The sequence below is a fragment of the Paroedura picta genome, chromosome 4 (genome assembly GCF_049243985.1).
Source record: "Paroedura picta isolate Pp20150507F chromosome 4, Ppicta_v3.0, whole genome shotgun sequence".
Classification (NCBI taxonomy): domain Eukaryota; kingdom Metazoa; phylum Chordata; class Lepidosauria; order Squamata; family Gekkonidae; genus Paroedura; species Paroedura picta.
The window spans coordinates 124,132,342-124,148,058 of NC_135372.1; the positions used below are offsets into that span (position 1 = coordinate 124,132,342).

The 15,717-nt window shown below is 44.6% G+C and overlaps 1 protein-coding gene across 1 annotated transcript in view; it reads left to right on the forward strand.

Annotated features, from left to right (window-relative positions):
- The window catches only part of JPH2 (junctophilin 2), a 93,003-nt gene that overhangs the window by 20,939 nt on the left and 56,347 nt on the right, over positions 1–15,717 (forward strand). The window contains exon 2 of the mRNA XM_077335526.1: positions 122–905. Coding sequence (XP_077191641.1) covers positions 122–905 — 784 coding nt within the window. The remainder of the gene's footprint in view (positions 1–121; positions 906–15,717) is intronic.

The following is a 15,717-nucleotide window of genomic DNA, read 5'->3' on the forward strand; positions in this document are numbered from 1 at the left end:
GAATGCAGATTGTTATTGGAAAAGCCTACGATTGGGAATGTCTTTGCTGCCTGAAGAACTGTGCTTTCATATACATAGATGAGTGTGGCTGGTTAATTTACGTCCTCATTCTTGTTTCTAGGCACTTACCAAGGCCAGTTCACCAATGGTATGCGCCATGGTTATGGTGTCCGGCAGAGCGTCCCTTATGGCATGGCAGCTGTAGTCCGCAACCCTCTAAGGACGTCCCTTACTTCCCTCCGTAGCGAGCACAGCAATGGCACCCTGCTGCAACATGATTCCCCCTCAGCTCACCTGGAGAATATTCCCATGACACCTACAATCACCCGAGGTGGTTTTGCTCTCAGCTTGTATGCCGATGCAGATGCCGGAAAGCTGAAGAAGGGAGGGCTGTTCCGACGAAGCTCCCTCTTTGGGAAGTTAAAGAAATCCGATTCCAAGACTTCCTTGACCAGCCAAAGGAGCCGTCTCAGTTTTCTGAAGAGTGAGAGTGGAATAAGTTCTGCTGGTAGCGATGGCACCTCCACGGCTAGTCTGGGAGAAGGAGCAGAGGCAGAGGACTTCCCACCTTTTGACGCTGATATTGATGCTACCACTACGGAGTCCTACATGGGCGAATGGAAGAATGACAAGCGCTCTGGGTTTGGGGTGAGTGAGAGGTCAAGCGGCCTGAAGTATGAGGGAGAATGGCTGGATAATGTACGGCATGGATACGGTTGCACCACGTTGCCTGATGGTAAGAAGGAAGAAGGGAAGTACCGGATGAACGTTCTGATCAAAGGCATGAAGAAGCGGGTGATACCTCTGAAAAGTGCCAAGATAAGGCAGAAAGTGGACCGGAATATAGAAGGAGCTCAGAGGGCAGCGGCCATTGCCAGACAGAAATCTGAGATTGCAGCTTCTAGGTAAGAGCTCCGAGCCTGCGATTGCTTGTATTTAAGTCAGTGCTGAAGTTATACAAAGTTTTGCTTTGAATTATGAATTGGTATGTGCTCCTGATGATCAGATCCTAGAGGTGTGTGGCCATATATCAAAGTCTTTGATACATTTCAAATCTGTGTTAGATCACAGTTTGGGATGTGCCGACAGATATTTGGAAATTCTTGGCCAAGTCAACTGTAGGAAGATGAACCCCATTAAGGGTCAGTAGAAGTGGCCACTTCAGTGGCCTGGGTTTCCCCAGCCACATAATCTCTGACTTAAATGGATTTAGCTTCAGCCAGTTGTCACCTAGCCATTCCACCAATGTCCCAATTGTGAACTGTGGGGGCACCTTTCCTAGGCATACTCTCAGGATGGGAAATCATATCACCCCCTTTACTGAAGCTCAGAACTGCTTTTGGTGATCTTGAAACCTTCATGACGGAAGCAACCAAATGATAACTTGATCTGCATACCACATACAAGATAATTAAAATGTTGCACTTGCTCAGTTATTCGTCTGATCCAAATGCAACAACTTCTGTCTTGATTATGTTATGGGTGTTTTTTAAAGTAGATAACCCCCATCACCTTTCAGTAAACATCTCATCCCAACTTCTTGCAGTAAATCTGTTGGTCTTTACGGTGCTTCAATACTCCAACTCCAGTTTCCTTTTTCCATTGTAACAGACTTATTATTGCAGCCCCTGCTCTGAAATTAATTGGTGGTTTCAAAGGCAGACAAAAGAAAACACTGCTTAACCAGCATCTAATTAACTAGTGCAACTCACTGAACCAAGACAAGGAGATAACTATATGTTTGAACTTGGGGATAGGGCTCTAGATCTGAAGATAATTGGACAAGGATTTTGGAATGACTGCAAATGATTTTTTTAAAATATATAAATTAGTTGGTTGCAGTCTTTCCAGTTGCTGGCAAATGTTATCACAATGTTGTTGTTGTTAGGTGTGAATTCGTGTCCGACCCATCGCGACCCCACAGACAATGATCCTCCAGGTCTTCCTGTCCTCAACTTGCTCACAGTCTCTGGGATTATCTTCAAGACATTTCTTCCTAATTATCCATTCCTAGCTTTTGCTTAATAGAAATATATAGCCAAGGAATCTCTGTTTTCTGAACTCCCCGCTTAGCAACAGCTGCAATAGCTTCTTTTTCCATTGTTACGGTTTTGGTGATTCTACGGCCCATTGTGGGAGAGTGCACAATTATTGTTGTCTTATTTATACAAAATATCACAATATCCCTGAGCTTTTCTGTACTTACGTTCATCTGAATTACAGGCATTTGAATGAAGTCCCTTCTTCCCTTTCACTTGATGTTTCCTTGTCTTGATTAATTTACTGCAACGAAATCCGACACATTTGGGCTTGGAGACAGATTCTGCCTGTGCTTTTCAGACTAACCGCCTCAGTTGCACGCAGAGGTTGATTTTCTTTATGAAGACATGCTTACAATACTTAAGGCTGCCTGGTCCACCCTTTATCATCGCATCATTCCTGGGAATGCCAGTAGCATAGATGTGGCTGGATTAATTTTGTTTGCATAGAACACCCCAGCTTCTAAAATATTCTACAACTTTTTAAATAAAAAAGAGTGCTTTCATTACAAAGCCACTTGAATAGCTTGAATATAGGTGTCAAATTATTTCCCTCTCAACTTGCTCACAGTCTCTGGGATTATCTTCAGGATATTTCTTCCCAGTTATCCATTCCTAAAGGTAAAGGTAAAGGTATCCCCGGTGCAAGCACCGAGTCATGTCTGACCCATGGGGTGACGCCCTCCAGCGTTTTCATGGCAGACTCAATACAGGGTGGTTTGCCAGTGCCTTCCCCAGTCATTACCGTTTACCCCCCCAGCAAGCTGGGTACTCATTTTACCGATCTCGGAAGGATGGAAGGCTGAGTCAACCTTGAGCCGGCTGCTGGGATCGAACTCCTAGCCTCATGGGCAAAGCTTTCAGACGGCTGTCTTACCACTCTGCGCCAAAAGAGGCTCTTCTTAGAGCCTCTATTCCTAGCTTTTTTCCTAGCTTTTGCTTAATAGAAATATATAGCCAAGGAACCTCTGTTTTCTAAACTCGCTTAGCAACAGCTGCAATAGCTGCTTTTTCTATTGTTACGGTTTTGGTGATTCTACGGCCCAATATGGGAGAGTGCACAATTATCGTTGTCTTATTTACACAAAATATAAATGTTGCTTTACTTACACAAAATGACTATGTACTTATTGGGAGAATTGCACACAGCACACTCTCCCTGCGCATGAGATAGGAGCACCAAAATAATAATGATTGAAAAGGGCTACTATGCTCAAATAAACCTGCTTTATAGTGAGTCAACCCGTTATGATGGAGAAGGGAGTGAAATAATATTTTCTTAATTATTGTTCTGTAAAGAGAAGCTTAGCGTACCAGACTGTTTCATAACAGGAGGCCCAGAAACTTGTTCTTGACTGTATCTGATAGGTTCTATTCTCAAGGCCAGATGCAATTGTTTATATTAACAAGAGAACTTTAGTAACCTTTTTCCGGTGACTTAGCATAATGGCAATGGGTTGGTCCTATGGGATGTGCAAGGGGTGGAGACCCCAGGTTACTGGTTTGACCCAAAGGACATCATCTTTTCCTGCCTTCAATGGAATATTATAAAGTCTCATGCAATCCTTTGTTCTGCACACAGATTTGGGAAATTTGGGATATGCCCCTGTGTCTGTATTTCTGCTGCAGTAAAAATATAAAAGGTTCTTCTCTCAGTGTGATTTTTGGGACAGCAAAGGGACCTAATTTAGCTGCTTGACTATCAGTTGGATCTTGTGTTGCAATCAAGTCTTGTTTTGGCAGGCAGTAGCTCTCCAGGGTTTCAAGCAGAGAAAGGCCTTCCCAGCACCTGCCTGCCTCCCTGATCCTTTTAAAGTGGAGATGCTGAGGATTGAATCAGGGAACCTTCTGTGTGTAGCATTCAGTCTCCCACAGAGCCATAGAGAACCCCCAACAATGTTGTTTCTAGGAAATTATAGCCTATATCATTGTGTGAATAACAAAATTTGAGTCCAGTAGCATCTTTAAGACCAACAAAGATTTATTCAAGATGATGATACTGGATTCAAATTTGGTTGTGAAGAAGAGTTGGTTCTTATATTTCTCTACCAGAAGGAGACTCAAAGCGGCTTACAATCCCCTTCCCTTTCCTCTCTCCACAACAGACACCCTGTGAGGTAGGTGAGGCTAAGAGAGCCCTGATATTACTGAAGAGGAAGAACTGGTTCTTATATGCCACTTTTTTCTACCCAAAGGAGTCTCTAAGTGGCTTACATTTGCCTTCCCTTTCCTCTCCCCATAACAGACACCCTGTGAGGGAGGGGAGGCTGAGAGAGCCCTGATATTACCGTTCGGTCAGAACAGCTGTTCTGTGGTGAGCCCAAGGTCACTCAGCTGGCTGCATGTGGGGGAGTGCAGAATCGAACCCAACTTGTGAGATTAGAAGTCATCCCCCCTAACCTCTGCACCAAGCTGAGCTACTTCAGACCAACACAGCTACCCACCTGAATTGTGTGAATAGATTTTTAAAGATTACAAAATCTGGAGGAAAGAAATCAATGACAAACATTGCAAGAGCCCCCCCCCCCATGTGCATGTGGTTCTCCCATTCATTTTGACAGGACTTGTGCAAGAAAGCTTCTTGATAGGTTGTATGCTTCCTTAAGCTGAAAGTTCTCCGTCTTCTAGTTGTGACTCATTTGGCTCAGTAAAGATGTTAACTGGAAACTAGCAGATGTCTACATTAATAGACTTTGCCATAAAAGACTTGGGGTAATTTTACACTCGTTCTTTTGTTTCAGCAGGTCAAACTAATATTCATGTGGAGGCATAAATAAGAAATTAGTATGAAGATGAATGGTCTCTTTTTTATGGCAGTGCTCTTTCTTGGCTATGAAATAACGATGCCTTGCATTGTTGCCAGTGGCAGACTCGCATTTAAATTGCCATTTTGCTTAGTAGAATACATAAAAGAGGGAACCGGGCTTCTATATCCATATTTTTTGCAAGAAGAAAACACTGATTTGTTTAATGTGCATTTGCCATTCGCAACTAATGTCACATGTATCTTTAGGTACTTTAGGTCCTTAGGTACTTTGCCCATGTATAGGAAGTGGCTATAGGACATAATAAGCAGTAATTGGCAGTTGACCTTGCAATAATGTTGACAACACCATTCTCAACATGTCTAATCAGAACTCATTCCTGAAGCTACATAGTGCTTTGACCCAATAAGTTGATCAGCTCCCAATATGCAGCAAAGCTCAGAAGCTCCTCTTTTAAAGAGGTTCTTTGAAAACACTGAGAGAAAATTTGGTGTGGTGGTTGGGGTGTTTAAAATTGTGGAGACTCAGACCTTTTCCGCGGTTGAGTAAAATTCTGTTCCAGCATTCTTAAAGCCCCAGGGAGTAACAATTTTTTTACACAAAAATATTTCGTAGTAGATTTGAATGCAATCCCTGTTTGCCTTGTGGTTTGTGAATCTTCAAAAGCTATGATTCCCCACCCTCACCCCCACCCCGGAAGGCAAATTGCAGTTATCCAATGAGGAACTTTGGGATTTGAGTCTGCCTTCCTCCTGCATTCCTGCCTCCAGTGGTGTTGTCATAAGTTTGTATTAATCCCACCTGTTACTTGCCTCTTCACCTGCCCGACCCCGTCTCCCCTCCATATTTAAAAATGTTTTGAACATGATTGCATTACAGTGAGAATTTTGAATAACAGTAGCATCCACTCTTAGGGACCACTCCAGAATGTTATTTTGCATAGTTTTCTGCCCAATCTTTCTTCCTTGTGAGAAGCAGAAATTTTCCTTCAAGAAGTAACCTGTGTCAGCAGCTGTCTCCTGAGCTGAAATGGCTGGGGGTAAGGTTGCTTTTCTGCTGGAGAGGGCAGGGTTTGGGGAGGAGGGAGACCTGGAGATCAATTCTAATAGTGAGAGATCTCCAGTCACCATGTGAAGGTTGGCAACCGAAGGCAGAGCTGAGCATCTTTCTGACTCTTACGTCTTTCTTCTAAAGACCCAATTGATAGACCATAAGATGTAATTCTCATTGATTATTCAGTGTAGGGGGATTCTGACACAATAATATTTTAAGCCCAAATGGTTGTCCAGGATCAACATACCTACCCCAGGGGACTTCAAGCCCCATTAAAGGTGTTCTGCCCAGCAAGCCCTGAGGCTGGGGAAGTTTTCTGTCAGGTTGCAGCAGGGAATGGCTTTGAATGGGTCTACTCAGGCGTCAGCCAGTTTGTAAACAACCTAGCTGACTTTCAGCAGCATGCTCAGCAGATGGACAGTATGGACTCAGACCCTTCCTGGTCTTGTTTTTATTCTGCTATCTTCCAAGGAACAATGTCCGCATCTCACAACAATCCTGCAAGGTAAATTCAGACGAGAGTCTGTGACAGCTCCAAGGTTGCCCACTGACCATGATCACCATGGTGTGAAGGCTTGAACCCAGGTCTCCTAGTCTTGACCACTTGGATGTAGCAAGCCAAATCCAGAATACCAAAGAATGCTGGCTGTTTTTTGCTCTTTCACAGCATGCTCCAAAGCTCACATGCAAAGCACAGCAAGACCATAAATAAAGGCATCTGAGCTGTTGAACTGCTCTGTGAACACCGGCCAGTTTATAAAAGGCTCTTTTTATTATACATTATTTACACGAAACCAAGGGGGAAGACTTTGTGGTGGTTTACATCAGGGATTGGAATTCTCTCTCCAGGCCGGCATCCCTCCCCTAGTGCCGCTTGGTGATAATTTCCTATTAAGGAAACTTTGTAGCAAAAGAAAATAGCCTCCTGGAGCCCTTTTCGTCTTCTTGGATATTGCACAGCTGCCCGGAGATCCTGGAAGGAGGCTGTTATAAGCTCCACAATAGTTAAACGGGCCCTTGCTTGTATATCTTATGCTGATTCATTCTGGAATCAGTGACCTAAGGCGTCTTTGCCTCTCCAGCGTAGCCAAATGCTCCCTTTAGTTTAAGAATTCAAGTATCTTTCAGTAACAAATGAAACCAAGGAAGAGACTTCCCAGCAGATTGTATGATAAAATAGTAAGAGTCAGTGCAACCAAGCGGAATGGAAAAACCCAGCCTCCTCCCCCAAATAATCAGTCAAAGGGTTTATAGAGAATAAAAACAGTCCACAGCCCCAAAGCTTGGTTTCCCTCCCTGTTTCCTAAAATCAGATAGAGACATTCAGGTCAGCTTTAATTAAATTCCAGATAGGAGGCTCAATGATGGATAAGGCTCTAGCTAACATCCTCATCAAGGGCTGCACCCCCTCCCCAGTGGCACTTCTGCTGTTGCAATTGATCTACAGACAAACAAGAGAGCTCCAATGGAGAAAATGACTGTTTTGGAAGGTGAACTCTATGGCATTTATACCTTGCTGAGGTTCTGCACACCAGAGTCATAAGCTTATCCCTGCCAAGGGAACACAGGCTGCTGTGCAACAGCGCCCCCTACCCTCTGTTCCTCTTTTGCCGCTGAAGAGGATGATCATGTTTTTGGAGTCTCCAGCTACAGTTGAGTTGGTTTTGTCCAGATGCATTGAAGCTATGTCAGCTTCTGAATTCTGCATCTTTGAAATTCATGTGCTTGGCTCTACCTCCCAGATCCATATCTCAGAGGATCCTATCTCAGTCACACTCCTCTCTAGTTCATTGCGCCTTTTCTGAACCTCCAGCTAAAAAGGCTAAAGGCAAGATAAAGAAAAGGGTAAATCAAATTTGCAGCAGAATGCTGCCATTTGCACTCTTCAGCCAACGGTGACCTTGCAGGAGAAGACCAGGACCTGAGCTGTCCACCTGTTGCTATCTCTAATTGGATCAGGATAATGGCTTACCACATCCCCAGGCTTCATGTGAGGCCGATCAGGAACATGTGGCCATGATCTCAGCCCTAACTTCCTATGTGGCTGCCTTTATTTGATATCTTTGGGATATTTGGAGGAATGGACAACTTTGCAAGTGCCAGTGATGCAGTTTTGTTTAATTACCTTCATTGGGTGTCATCTGCTTTCAGCACCTATCTTGGACAGCCAGTTTCTCCTATTCCGACAGTACAAGGAGAAGAAATGGTTATTGAATCTGATAGACAGAATCATAGATTCATAGAGTTGGAAGGGAGCTCCCGGGTCATCTAGTCCAACCCCCTGCACTATGCAAGACAGCCCTATCGCTCATCCACTGTAACCGCCACCCCCTTGAACCTTCACAGAATCAGCCTCTCCGTCAGATGGCTACCCACCCATAAACCATCTTGCAGCCTGTTTCTGCCCTACAGAGCACATAATAATAACCCCTAAGAAGTGATGCCTGCATGGTTGGTTGGTTTGCCTCCTGCTTCTTGTTTGGGTAATTCACTGACTTCCAAAGGAACAGACCGTAGTACTTGAACTGTCTGCAGCTCAGGCATTTGTGGAACATGTCTGAGCCCAGCCTTAAAATAACAGAGGCCCTCATCTGCTGAGACTTGAACCACAGCTCTCGTATCACTTTCCTGAGCCGCTTCTGGCCAATCGTGCTCTTGAGCAATGTTAACTTATATCTTCCAGTGTGCTCAGCGTTTCAAATCTACATTACATAGGCAGGAATTAGTGTCTCCTTGGGAGACGCTGGTGGAGTATGGTGTAAATGACGTATTGAAAGCTTTGGAGTCAGCAGAGAAGTCTCTGGCTAAATAAGGGAATGCAGAGCAATGGGATATCAGAGCAACTGAGGGAATGCAACAAAGGGGAGAGCCAGAGCTCTTATCCAGTAAAATAGGAACCTTTTTAGGTGGATCTTAACCCCGTGCTTGTTGCAGTAAAGTGGGACTCCTTTATTGGAGTCTTGTAGATTAACGTGGTGCAATAGCTGTTTGCCTGAGAAATTTGACTTTTTAAAAAAGTATATTTCATACCTTCCTTGTGCAGAACAAATGGGCAGACTGCCAGCATGACTGATGTTAAGAACTTCCATTATTTATATAGCAAATGTTTATTCTTCCCTGTCCAAGGAGCTCAGAGTGGGTTACGTCATCCCCTCTCTTCACCATTTGAGCCTCACCAGCAACACTGTGAGGTAGGTTAGTCTGAAAGAGAGTGACTGAAGGAAGGTCACCAGTGAGCTTCTATGGCAAGACAGGGGCTCCCGAATCCTAGTCCAGCACTGTCATCCCTGGGTGTATGTAAAGTGCTGTCAAATTGCAGCCTATTTATGTTGACCCCAGTTCTCAAGGCAAGTGTGAAAGAGAAGTGATTCCCCCACTGCCTCCCTCTGCACTCTCCTGGTGGTCTCCCATCCAAGTACTAAATCTGATTAGCTTCTGAGATCTGATATGAGGTTTATTCCATTCCACATCCTCTGTAACCACTACAGCATGCTGAAAATTAAAGGGGGAATTTTGGCTAAGTTATTCATGCTCAGGAGGTGGCACATCACACCGTGCTCCTGTTGCTTTTCCACCCAGGTCTCCTTTACTGCCCCCGTTAAGAAGAAGAAGAGGAGCTGGTTTTTATACCCCACTTTTCACTGCTTGAATGAGTCTCAAAGCGGCTTACAATCACCTTCCCTTCCTATCTCCACAATAGATACCCTGTGAGGTAGGTGAATCTGAGAGAACTCTGAAAGATCTGCTCTGTGGGAACAGCTTTAAGAGAACTGTGACTGGCCGAAGGTCATCCAGCTGGCTGCATGTAGAAGAGTGGGGAATCAGACCTGGTTCTCCAGATTAGAGGCTTCCACTCTTAACCAAGCGGACTCCCCAAAATGTTTTAAATTCTTAAATTATTCTCCAAAAAACAAAACAAAAAATGTTCCACTTTGAACAAGTTATGTAAGTATAACAAATGTTCACTGAATACGGAATGTGGATCTTTTGGAGGATGGATTTTATTTCATTTTATGTTTTGAAGCATAGCTTGGGGGTACTTTGAAGAGCCCTCCAGACCTGTCATGGGTAGGGTTGCCAGGGATTGGGGGGCAGGGGAAGAGGGAGGCCCAGCCAACGTTCCAGCGATCTCTCTACATCACTTCCGATGTGACCAGGAAGTGACATCATCATGCAGTGTTGTTGTGGTGAGGCTCTGGTCAATTTGGCTTCTGCTATAGAGTTTTTGCCCAAATACCAGAGCATTGCCCAACATGATGATAGACACATGGTTGCAGTGTTGACTGGGCCTCACTCTTTTCCCAGCAGTGATCAGCAGTGCTGATCAGCAGTGGGACCTGATGATGGGGGACCCCCAGCTCCACTGGTGAGTATGTGTGTGTCTGAGAATCCTAATCATGGAAGATCTGAATCCAAGAGCCTGCTTTTGTGCACAGTGCTGATGTTTGAGAACATTAGTATCTAGGGTTGGGTGCTTTGGCACAGCATTGACTGCTTCGGGCGGGAGCGGCCGCTTGGGACGCCGAAGCACCCAACTCTATTAGTAGCATCCATGCTTTTCTTAGTAGCATCATGCTTCTCATTTTGCTTCCAATGGGAGTAACTATCACTCTCAAGGCCCACTTCCTATTGGATGTAACTGGATCTGGACTGAGGCCATTTAAAATAAAACCTCCAAGCCCTCACAAACCCAGATATACTTTCCTACCAGTCTTTTCATCTCTGGCACGTAGCCCTTGGTCGGATTATTCTAGCTAGGGGAAGAAACTGGGCTGCTAAAAGAATGCCTTTTATGTTTTTTTCTGTACCATGTTTTTATTCTGGGCCAAGAGTGGTGTAACATATATGGAATGTGCATTTGTTTTTTGATGTTGGCTCCTCTTTAGAACTCTTGGTTCAGGCAAATGCACAGAATGTTTCTGCCCACATTAGCCTATGAAGATGGCAGGGCCGGGTGGAGGAAGAATGTGTGGCACAAGGGTGAGCAGGCCAGTCTGTGTGGCCCCTATTCATGTGTTTCGCCACAGGACTGTTCCACAAGAAAAGCAATCTGCCTTCCTCTACTTTACTGGTGTGTAATGGCCCACAGGAAGCCACCATCCGGACATGACCACAAGAAACATTTGTCAGACTTAGTGAGCAAGGAGGCTGCTGAACCAAATTCTGATCTGAACTCGGCTTCAGACTGGAAATAAATTTGAGGGAAGAGGGCTGGAAACCCTAGTTCTTGGAATAAAGGCATTCAGAGGCCCTAAATGAAATCACATTTAAGAACCCATAACATGACACCCCAAAACTCATAAAAATTTGGGGTTTTGTCTTTTTGTAGAGGCCCCTCTAATCTGTGGCTCGAGATCAGGAGGCCCCAGCATGGTGCCCGCATCTGCTGATACTTGACCTGATGCCTGGCAAGTGTTTTCAAAAAGTGGGTGGGCTCAGCTTGGTTTCTTGGTCATTGATGATCTGTTTGGCTGTGAAGATTTAAAAAAAACATTGCTTTGGTAGCAATTGTTATCACAGTGTTAGTTTTTAGTTTGGCTTTCACTCTTATTTCTCAGTGTGTTTTTTAACATTGCATCTCTTCTTTCCTGTTCTTAAACTTTCATTGTGTCTGTGTGGCTCTGCATGGCACAGGTTTGAGCAGGCCAGTCTGTGTGGCCCTGTACTGGGACTTTCTGTGGGCATTTGGCTCCTTCCCCTGCAGCAGCCGTTTTGTGGTTGTGCTTCACCACCTTGTGTTAGAATTCTGAAGCTGCCCACTGGCTAAAAAAAAAACTGTGGGGGGGGGGCTGTCCTAAACTGTACTTTTCTTGGATTGTGTGAAATGCAGCTTGGCATTTATCAACTGTTAGAGTTTATTTATTACATTTATATACCGCCCTCCCAAGGAAGCTTGTCTCATCTATGAGTCAGGCAGGCAACAGAATTTATGATCGTCCAAAAGAGCATTTTGAGAGCTCAGTGCGTGAAGCATTGGCGGTAACAATCCTTGCCGGCACGGCTGGGGACAATATTTTATCAGTAACATTATCCAAAGCTTGGAGACGGGGTTGGTGGGAGAGAAGGTGAGTTTACTTGGACAAAATCCTGCTGCTAATAGAAGCCTGGAGATCAGTTATTTTTGAATCTCGATGCTGCAATGATAAAACCTCAAAAGCTTGATATGGTACAAGATTCCCCCCCCCCCATCTCTATGAGTTTCATGCCAGTTTGGTGTAGTGGTTAGGAGTGCGGACTTGCACTCGGCATGCCGGGTTCGATTCTGCGCTCCCCCACATGCAACCAGCTGGGTGACCTTGGGCTCGCCACGGCACTGATAAAACTGTTCTGACCGAGCAGTGATATCAGGGCTCTCTCAGCCTCACCTACCTCACAGGGTGTCTGTTGTGGGGAAAGGGAAGGGGATTGTAAGCCGCTTTGAGACTCCTTCAGGTAGGGAAAAGCGGCATATAAGAACCAACTCTTCTTCTTCTTCTTCTTAAACAGGCTTGAAACTACCGTAAAACAGTTGAGTTTCTTGTCCCAAGAATTAGTATATCTCTTTCTCAGATCAAATTGTGTATATTTTAAATCTGTTAACCACTTTATTGGCCTTGATGAGGGCAGAAGAGCTAGGTGCAAATTTTGTAAATAAAAGCAATGTCTGCTCCCTTTGTATTATAGAAGCCACAACTCCTCTTCTTATACCTCCTCCGATATACACTTCTTTTCACCCTCTGATCCCTTCCTCTCCTCCTGCTGAATCAGTATCCCCTCCTAGCAGCTGACTTCTTCCTGCCTCCCGTCTCTGTAAGTCCAGCATCCCTGCCCTGCACAAATATCCCAGCTATCTAATAGCTGGGCCAGACTTGTGCCGTTCATTCTTTTGTACTTAAAATTCCATACTGGATGCTTGAATACTCTGCATATCTCCAGTATATATTGGACCTTCTCTGCTAAGGCCAGGCTGTGCTTCTGCACCTTCTCTTGCCACTAGTCCAAGATAGGAGGTAGAAGGAAGAGTTGAGAGACACATGGGGATGGGGATATCATTTGCCCAGGAGTGGTGGTCAATCTTCTGCTCTTGGGTTCCAGGCCACATCAGAGCTCTTGACTCCAGCAGAATAATTAAAAGGAGGCAGGAAGCAATGCCATTGTACCTGGAAGTGACATCAAATTTTGATTGTACCTGGAAGTGACATCATAACACTCTAGGGATTCCCCAAATGTTTATGGTTTTACCATCAAGGATTTCCTAGAAGGTCATGACATGATTTCAGGGTACTCTACTGGGAGTCACATCACACAATTTCATTTTCTGCCCCCCTCCAAAATACTCCCTCTGATTGCTAATGCCATCACTTCCTGGGAGTAACATGGAAGTAATGTCATAGCTTACCAGGGTTTTTCTTGAAGTCATGCTGTCACCAATGGCTGCCTAAATATTCCTGCCCTCCCCAGTCTCCCACTGCTTGCCTCACCAAACCTACCAAATCTAGAAAACTGAGGAAAAAGATTTAGAAAACTATACAGAAAACTACCACACGTAGAAGCTAGGGCTGCCAGCCTAGTATTGGCATCTAGTAGGAGGGGTCAGGGGAAGGGACGGGGAAATGCAAATCACCCTTGGTCTGAACGCACAATATCCCTTCTGAGACTAAAACCAAAAGTGATTGCATCACTTTGGAGCAATGTCCTAGGATTGCCCTAAAACTATATAGTTTTACCAGATTGCAGTTCTGGAGAGTTGCCCCCCAACATGACGATGCCATATCCAGTTTTGCGTCAGAAGTGATGTTGTACCATTGGAGCAATGACAATTTTCCCTACCTTTTTTTCTTTGCTTCCCTATCAAGTCACTGCAAGGGTCAGGGATGGCCAGCAGGAGGTCTCCCAGTATGGCATAGATCTGGCAGACCCAGTGGAGGCAGATGTGCATATCTCTGCATTTGCAGCAGCAATGGAAGCAATGCAAAGAATGCTTGCCATGTGAAAAAAGCCAGTCCCTGGGACACACAATCTGTTCAGGGGCACTTCTTTACCCTTAAAGTATTCTTTGAGAATGAGTTGCATAGCATGTTAAAGTGTTATCTTTGAGTTCTAGATGTAGGATCAGTTTGGTTTAGCTATTTCTTGAAGACTTAAATCATTAATTCGAAAATAAGAAAGTCAACTCAGCAAGCAAGAACAACGTAAGACAAATGCATCCCTAAGTATAACTTTAAATTTAGCCAAACCCCATACTTTTCCCTGTCGGCTCATTATTTTCCAGGTCCTTAATAGAAACACCACTAGTACCTGAATCAATGTTGAATCAGAGACTTTTCGGACTACTGTGGCCTGAATTGACCTTCCCCTGAAGTTAAACTGCTCAAGTCAGCTTCGGCTGAATTGATGAACTACAATTCGGGAGCGATTTGGCCATGTGGAAATCAGGAAGTTTAAAGGGACCAAAATTTCCCTTTCCTGCTTATTCCGTGATCATGGGGAGCAGGGGTTTGAGGCAGAGATATGAAATTTGTGGAATAGCTGTGGGAGCCTCTCCCCAAAAGAACCTCCAAGTTTCCAAAATATTAGACTATGGGATTCAGTTCTGTGGGCACCCAAAAAGAGTGCCCCAGCCCATCTCCATTGTCTCCAATGGCAAGACAAGAACAAATAATCTTTTTCCCCTTATCGTTTTCATTGATTTGTGCAGCATAGTAAAACCTTGAACCTGGATCTACCTGAACTTCTACTATAATGCTCTAACCATATATCCTTTTAGCTGTCTGGGGCAATATCTTGCAGCGATAAATGTGAAAGGTCAGGGTGGGAGGGGACTTCCTGATGTAGCAGACACACTTAGATTGCACCCTGGGATTACTGCATCTGTTCTTCCCCTGTGACACCTCCTGGCAAGAAGGGCTGTCTTGGGAAGGGAGGGAGCACAAGTCCCTTCCTTCTCTCCCTGATTTACAAGAGAGCAAGTTTGGTGTAATGGTTAACAGCTTCAGCCTCTAATCTGGAACCGGGTTTGATTCCCTGCTCCTCCTCCACATGCAGCCAGCTTGGATGACCTTGGGCTAGTCACAGTCTTTTTAGAACAGTTTGTCAGAGCTGTCTCATCCCCACCTACTTCACAAGGGTGTCTGTTGTGGGGAGAGGAAAGGAAGGTGATTGTAAGATGCTTTGTGAGATTCTTTGGGGTAGTGAAAAGTGGGGCATAAATCCAACTCTTCTTCTTCAAGATGTTCACCATGTCATGTCTCATGAGCCACATAATCAGCAGTGGCTTGGGACTGAAAGCCACTGTGCCATCACATATCACAGGCTATGCCAGGTGAGCAAGGAAGTGTACAATCCTAAAGGATGGGGCCCAGAGCAGTTCTTTCAGTTTTCCCTAACCCAAGAACAGCTGTACTGAAAGAAAGTAACTAACCTCATTTTTCCAGGCATTTTTGTAGTTGCTTCTTTTGCTCATGTGTAGCTTGCTGGCAGTAGCACAATATAATCTTTGCTTTGCGCTAGGATGAGAAAGTGGCCTGCATTTCTCTACAAATCCCTTACAATGATGTCATTAAACTGCAGACAAGTAGTTGCTATACCTGGCCTCCAGGAACCGTTTTGTGTCAAACAAGAATGCATCAAGGAACCGTTTTGTGTCAAACAAGAATGCATGGCAAAACTGGGAACTTGTACTCTCGAAAGGTTTCCCACATTAAATATGTAGCAGCCCTGTTAAACGACCCAGCATTATTGCACCTGGGAACGTAAGGGTAAGAGCAAGTATGGCTTGCGTACGGGCATCTAGCAAATTTGTGGCAGAGATTAGTTTTAAATCTATAGATTGTGAGTGTGTGAGGGTGTCTCAAAGAACTGGAGACTATACAGAGAGTTGA